General features: G+C 42.2%; 1 protein-coding gene across 1 annotated transcript; it reads right to left on the bottom strand.

Moving 5' to 3' along the window:
- Positions 1–158: 158 nt before the first annotated feature.
- Positions 159–5,509, bottom strand: slc38a11 (solute carrier family 38 member 11). Its single transcript, XM_047047338.1, has 12 exons — positions 5,407–5,509; positions 5,133–5,252; positions 3,183–3,261; positions 2,961–3,095; positions 2,805–2,870; positions 2,590–2,696; positions 2,359–2,438; positions 2,150–2,220; positions 1,545–1,706; positions 1,194–1,306; positions 865–996; positions 159–653 (listed from the first exon to the last, which is right to left on the bottom strand). Exons 1-12 carry the CDS (start codon positions 5,416–5,418, stop codon positions 369–371), a joined length of 1,362 nt encoding a protein of 453 aa, XP_046903294.1. The 5' UTR covers positions 5,419–5,509; the 3' UTR covers positions 159–368.
- Positions 5,510–7,314: the final 1,805 nt, after the last annotated feature.

The raw sequence follows: 7,314 nt of genomic DNA, 5'->3' as shown, positions 1-7,314 counted from the left end.
ACTCTGAATAGATATTGGTTTTCATTGTGAGTCAGCTCTGTGCGAAACCTTTACTCGTGTTATGGTGACATCATGTGGTAGGTTTGCCGAAGACATGAGAATCTACTACTACTTGTATAATCCAATATTTATTTTACAGCCTTATAAACCAAGTCCATACGAATCAATAAAAAAGAATCATTACAAATATAATGATACTTAAGAAGATTAAATAAGTAAATTGCACGTGGTAGATGTAAAAAAAACATTTAAAAACTTTACACCCTAATCTTATAAGAGTAATAACAGCAGCAGGCAAAACCAGCACCATGTCATGTTAGACCAGCCACGTCATGTTAGACCAGCCATGTCATGTTAGACCAGCCATGTCATGTGACACTCTGAGTGGAGTTCTGGGAGGACTGTGCAGTGGAGGGTGTGGAGCTGGTGGGGGTGCTGCTGTTGGAGGCCGTGCAGTAGAACATCTCCACGCCGTGGGAGCAGTCCTGGGGATAGAGGCCGGTCATGATCAGGCCTGTCACCATGACAAACACACCCAGCAGAAGGATGATGGAGGGGACCAGGTTCTCGCCCTGGAACCAGCGGCTGGAGGACAGTTTGAGGAAGCAGGCAGACGGGATGATGAAGATCAGAGGGGTAGCGCTCAGAACACCCTGGCGGAGAGGAGAGAAGAGTTTGAAAAGAGAGTGAAAACCAGGAGAGACAAACTTTTTTACTTTCCCCTCATGCGCTCCATGTTGAAACTGCATGCAGGACGCCAACATAAATAATGATCATTCCACATCTAAGCCCCTTAAACTATAACGTGATGCATTTTGGGTTCAAAATAATACTCTGGCACCATGCAGAGGACGCCTGACTTACGTTTAACTCCAGAACAAACCCCAGGCAGTCGTAAGCCAGGGATATCGCTGTGCACACTGATATAATGAGAAACGTAACAGCAAAATGGGCAGGGGTGGACAAAGGTCCACTACTGAAGACATTGGACACCACCTGTGAAAAACAACAATGGGAACTGCTCTCAGTACAAGTGCATTTCAGTAAGTGGAGAGTTCTGTAATACACTGCATGGCAATGCAGACAGCGGGTTCACTGATGCTTCCACTGACCGCAACATACAGTCACGCATTGACCTCTACAAACAGCACAGTATCTTGCTGTCATGTTCTCCTGGTCGAGAGATGATTTACCTCTCTGGTCACGAAACACTCCAGAGGAAAGGTGGTTATGATGCTAACCCCGTAGCAGAACCGGCCAAACGTTGCAAGGTTGTCGTTCCGGCAGTAGTTCTCAAAGACATCCCCTGAGGAGACGCCAGTCCAATACAGAAAATAGAGGTTGAGAAAATAACTCCTTACTGCAGATGTACCAGGTCGAATAATCATCAAATCCAACCCAATCAAACTGTATTTGTACAGCCCTTTTTTACAATGTCACAAAGGGAATCACAGTTGCCCAGTAATGCACTGCAAGCATTGAGATGTAAACACAGGTCCGAACCTGTCGACTGTGGTCATTCTAAATGAGAGAGGCTATCTTACCCTGTGTGTAGCCTGTGAAGGTAGCATAGCCTGCAGTAGCAAACAGAGCGCTGACCACCAGGGCGGAGCCCACAGACACATGAGTGACCCGAGACCAGGTAGCCAGACTGGGCTCCTCCAGGGAGCCGTAGATGAGAAAGCTGTTGTGGTGGCAGATGAAGGCTGCAACCCACACAGGCAGAGAAAGCGGGGCTTGTCCTTAATATAGACGTGTGTGTATGCTTAGGCCTTGTTCTGTATTCAGACTATCTCTCTGTGTGTGTGTGTGTGTGTGTGTACTCTAAGATATATTGTGTGACAGACTCTGTGATACACTTGACAAATCTGAATGGTTTTCCAAGGGTAATTTCTTTGATTACCAAAAGACATGACACAGACTACTTGAACCTCCTTAACTCACCAAAAGACATAACACAGACTACTTGAACCTCCTTAACTCACCAAAAGACATAACACAGACTACTTGAACCTCCTTAACTCACCAAAAGACATAACACAGACTACTTGAACCTCCTTAACTCACCAAAAGACATGACACAGACTACTTGAACCTCCTTAACTCACCAAAAGACATGACACAGAATACTTGAACCTCCTTAACTCACCAAAAGACATGACACCAACTGCTTGCACTGCATTCCACCGAGCAAACCCCCATGAATCCTCTGTAGGAGCTCTGAAAAAGTCATCAAGATTCATAAATAATTTGCGTGTTACAGAACACGGAGCGTAAATTTGTATAGAAGTTGTGAAACATTTTGCAGTTTCATTAGGGAAAGATGAAAGATTTGCTGTTAGGGTGACTGTACTGTACATCTGGGGTCCTAAGGTAGCTGCTCTGATGATGACAGTGATGAGGATGGCTAGGGTCAACACCATGGACAACAAGGACACCTGGAAACACAGTAGTAGTGAACATACCTTATACTGGTAGCTGAAGCTATGTCTGTGTGTGTGTGTGTCTGTATGTGTGTGTGTGTGTGTGTGGGGGGGGGGGGGTTGGGGGTTGGGGAGGGGTCACATGTGAAAGTGTTTGATGTCTTGCCTTCCCCAGTTTGGAGATGTTCCGATACAGCGACAGAGGGAGGGTGAAAAACAGGGTGGACACTAATATGACAAAGTGCCGCTCTGCCAGAATGTGGCCTGGGCCGACTGAAAACAGATCCACAGAATAATCATTAACATTACATCATACTTCATGTAGCATCAAAATGCGTTGGTAGATGATGTACGGTATACTCATGCTGGGGACCGGCGTACCTCCAGGTATTCTCAGAAACACTTTGGTCAGCGTGTCTCCAGTAATGATGTTGTAGCTGACCATAGCTGAGGAAGCCAATCACCGAAGACGTTATATGACGTTCAAATCAGCTTCTCTAACATTCCGAAAAATACGACTCTAAAATAACAGCCTACCTATGAATGGATAGAGGAATTGCAATGCAGACAGCACTATGAATCCTGGGAAACCGAAAGTGCTTTGGACAAGTGACTGGTAACTCCTCGTCCCTGATAGATTTCCTCCTTTTATCAGCAATATGATGGAAAAGTCTGCAGTGAGGCATATCACCAATAGTGTTAGCCTGATGAATGTCTCTGCACAACAAGGTTACACAACCATTTAATGTAGTTACTTACCGGTGATAAAAGCCACCATCACAAGTAGCAAGAGGCCCAGTGGAAGACCAGCCTGGTTCAGAGCATACGGTAAACCTGTATCAACATAATGGAAGCATTATCGTTTTGTCATCATCAAATGAGTCATGAAGTCTAAGTGACTTGTTATTGTTCAAACGGGCGACTTTTTGACCTTGTGACCATGGGAAGAATTTTAAGGCACAAGGGGTTAAAAAAAAAAAAAAAAAGGAATGAGAGAAACAGGCGGTGATCATATGATGCTGAAGAATCCACTACCCCGGGGTTAGTGAAAAACGAGTGAAGTGAGGTGAATTCGTTTTAAAAACGATATTCAAATAATTCTTAGAGAACATTTGCTGAAGTTAATCAACATAATGGTTTAGCATTCAAATAATTAATCACTCTTTCTTCCGTCAATCACTACACAAAAATACATAGTCTCTCTATATACTTTATACATACTGATATTGAACATTATTTCGGCCTACCTATTATTCCAGATCAGGGCCGTACGCAGGGCCCAAAAAATACTGAGGTCATGAGTCAGAACTTCTAGGCGGGTTCGGGGGCATGCTCCCCCGGAATTTTTTTAAATTACATTATTTAAATATGGCCATTTTCTCTTATTGAGTCTTAAGGAGCAAAAACATCATCATTATGACATTTGAATATGGGGCGGTGTGGAGCTTTTGAAATTTTGAGGTAAACATGGGGCATTCTGAGGCTTTTTGAAGGACCTTTATGGGACTCATGAAGTAAGGGCAAGTTACCACAATTTTTTTAAAATTATTATTATATGGCAACGACGGTACGAGCGTTCTGATTGGATAATGAGTAGTCACCCCAGCCGCGTATTGCCCTCCTCGCCGGTCAATACGGATCCGTATTGCCCTCTGACGTCAGCTTCAAAATGAGCGATATGGACAAGTCAGCTGCTGAGTTTTACTATCCAGATGATGCTGAAAAGCTTTGTCATCGAAAGTGAGGATGAAGACCAGACTCTTTGAATCACTTGTGTCGTTATTTTGTGATGAAATTAAAGCCATTTTAGCAGAACCATGTTGTCAGCTTTCTATAAAAAGTAATGAGTTGCTTGGCAACACATGAAACACACCGTGAGAAGACTTGAGAGCTAGCTACAATTAGCCTAAAGGTACCATTTATTTTCGTTTACAAAATGAAAAGAATCTAAAATTGCCATATAATAAACTACTTACTAACCTCGACCGTTCGGTCATGCCGGGAAATATCAAACTGAGGCTGGAACGTATCGACCGAGCGATAGCGAGTCAGTTTGATATTTCCCAATTGCCACTGAATTTCATTTTCAATCAATCACATCAATGACATATCAATCGCAAAATGAATGTTGATTCAACCGGTGGAAATTGATTGACAACCGGTACTGACGGAGTTAACCAAACTTTGATTTGATGTTTCCTTATCCGAGTAGTACGTTGCTGCAATACAAATATTTCCACATGAAAATGAATCTTTCTTCTCACAGTCATCTGCCACTTAAACTTCTCTTAACCTACATGTTTAGTTTGCTGCGCTCCTCTTCCAGTGACTGTAACTAACATAGGCTATTCACTAACAGTAGCGGTATGTCTATGGCAGAGCCATAGAAAAATATTCTGCAAATTCTTTTTCTATGGCTCTGGTCTATGGCGGTAACATCAGCGTCCGACTTGTGTTTGGTGGTTACCATAACGACAGTACGTTTTGTTGATGACGCGCAGCACGTATGTCCAAACTCTTGAGCTACTCGGCTCTTCAAGTATAAAATCACGTTACGGTTTGTGGGAGACCAAGATCATCGTCCTGCAGTCAGTTTCACGTGTACTTTATTTTGAGTTTATATACCACGATTTAAGCACACAAAAAAACTGAAATACGAAAAAAATACCGAGGACACGACCTCGGTGTCCTCAATGGTAGTTACGGCCCTGTTCCAGATCCTATTATCGAATTTATGAAATTAAAAGAGGCTGATGTCATCGTACTTCGCCCCGCTTCTCCAAACACTTTTTGTGGAGAAAGTAATGCTTTCCTGTCGTCATTTTCCAACTGAAAGATATACAATTAACAAGGCAAGTGAATGCTTTTTGCGTGTCATTGACACGCAAGATAATTTACAGAACACTCGCTGGAATATGTATATGAAACAGAAACATTTCAACCAACTTATATTGAAAACTAACAGAAGTCAAACATTACCTACCTGCTGAAACATGTTGTGCACCTGTTGGTAACAGCCTGGGAGATCCTGCTACACAGATCCAGTAGGTTGTTCAGTAGTTAACAAACATTTTTGACATCCCTCGTTTCATAGACCTATCTGTCAAAAAATGTATCCTGAAGAAAAGAAAGGCAAAAACGTAGAATCAGTTCGTTCTCCCAGGAAAAGAGTAGAGGACAACAGCGCCGCCGACAGGACCGCTTTAGGTTAGGACTTCATTCATCTGTTTTGAAGGTTTCGACACACATACCTAGTGGAGTGAAAATAGCATTAAAAGATTAATGTTCAGGACTTTCTTTGTTCATTTATTGGTGGAAAAACACAAAACTAAAAGGGAAAGGGAGAAAGTCTTAAGCTATTGTAGGTTGGATAGGCTAGTAGCATACTATGCCTGAGAAATGCATTTAGGTTACACTGAACTAGTTCAGCATAAACTGCATTTAGTTTAATTCAGCAGTCATTCCATAAACGTACATTTGACTCAGTTAGCGTTGATGTCTACAGAATGTCATAACGTCAAATGTAATAAAATAAATGTTTTCGTTTTTTCTTATGTCAGCTGACACGTAGATGATCTGGGAAAGTTGGAATAATTTAGCTCAAAGTCTGTTTGTCACAACTATAAAACTATAAAAAAAACTCTTGCCTACAAATTGCCTACTCCATATTGATCATGTATTGTTGCTATTAATATATTAGCTAATAGTGAGAAAATAATAATTACCAAGAGTATGGGGTGATTAGTGCAGTATGATCATTTTGGTATAACATTGTAGCAATAAAAATTGTAGGATATGTCTGTTGTCCAACACGTTTGCATGTCAACACTATGAGGGGCCGGACTGTCCTTCCACTAACACATGAAACGTTAACACACAACGTTATGTGCTCACATGATGCGAGCATATGTGGATGTGAGTTTTTAGTAGTATGAATGCGTGTGTGAACATGCCACATGTGAATGCGTTTCATATGTGTTTGTGGAAGGACAGTCCTCACACAAACAGTTGATTTCAGTTGATTTCCTAAAGGCCCCTCATACAGCACAGTCTATAGCCTAACCCTTGCATTCGCTCAGTCCAACTCATGCCACTATACTCCATCACAGAGCAGCGTGGCATCTACACCTTCCTGGGCGAGTCAGAGTAGGGCGGAGGATTCACATGCTGGGTCAGTGGAAAGTCCAACACAGTGTTAGCAGCAGAAACCCAGCACAGGGCCCGATTAAGATTGTACTGGGAAAACGTTTGATAGTCACGGATAGACTTGTCTTCTTGTCTTTGTATTCAGACCTGGAAATCAGCTCAATAGTGAGTGAAAGGGACTGCCAGTGGTAGCATTGGTCTAGCCCTGGATTTGGGCTACTGTCTTGTACCAATGAATGTTCATCAAATTAACCCTGGGAGCTCTTTCAAAGCTGCCCCACACACAAACATGATGCACCAAGCACACACGTATCAGAAGAATGACGATGAATGGTGGAAGTGTTATCACGTTCTTTTTGGAAGACAAATGAGAGATGACTGCAAAATGTAAATAAACTGCAGAAACAGAATCCCTTAAAATGTCACTTGGCACTGGGCAAGCATATTGTAAGAGTGTAACATCATGGAAGTTCTAGTGAATTCTGCCAGCAGCCTGTAGGTGGAGAACAGAAGTCTTGGAACCTGAATGTCTGATTAGAGTATTAGGGCAACAGCATGTCAGTCTGTCATTTGGAGATTGGGATTTTGGAGTAATTCATGTTCAAGTGTTCAAGTCTTTTATTTGTCAGGTGCACAGAGCAACACAAGGTTAGACTGGGCACTGAAATTCTTAAGACAAGACAACGCAAGCACTTGGCATAACATAACATATAAGTACACAGAACAAATTTACATCTATGCTGAG

Source organism: Hypomesus transpacificus, chromosome 23 (genome assembly GCF_021917145.1).
Source record: "Hypomesus transpacificus isolate Combined female chromosome 23, fHypTra1, whole genome shotgun sequence".
Classification (NCBI taxonomy): Eukaryota; Metazoa; Chordata; class Actinopteri; order Osmeriformes; family Osmeridae; genus Hypomesus; species Hypomesus transpacificus.
This window is presented reverse-complemented; position numbering and strand designations above follow the sequence as displayed.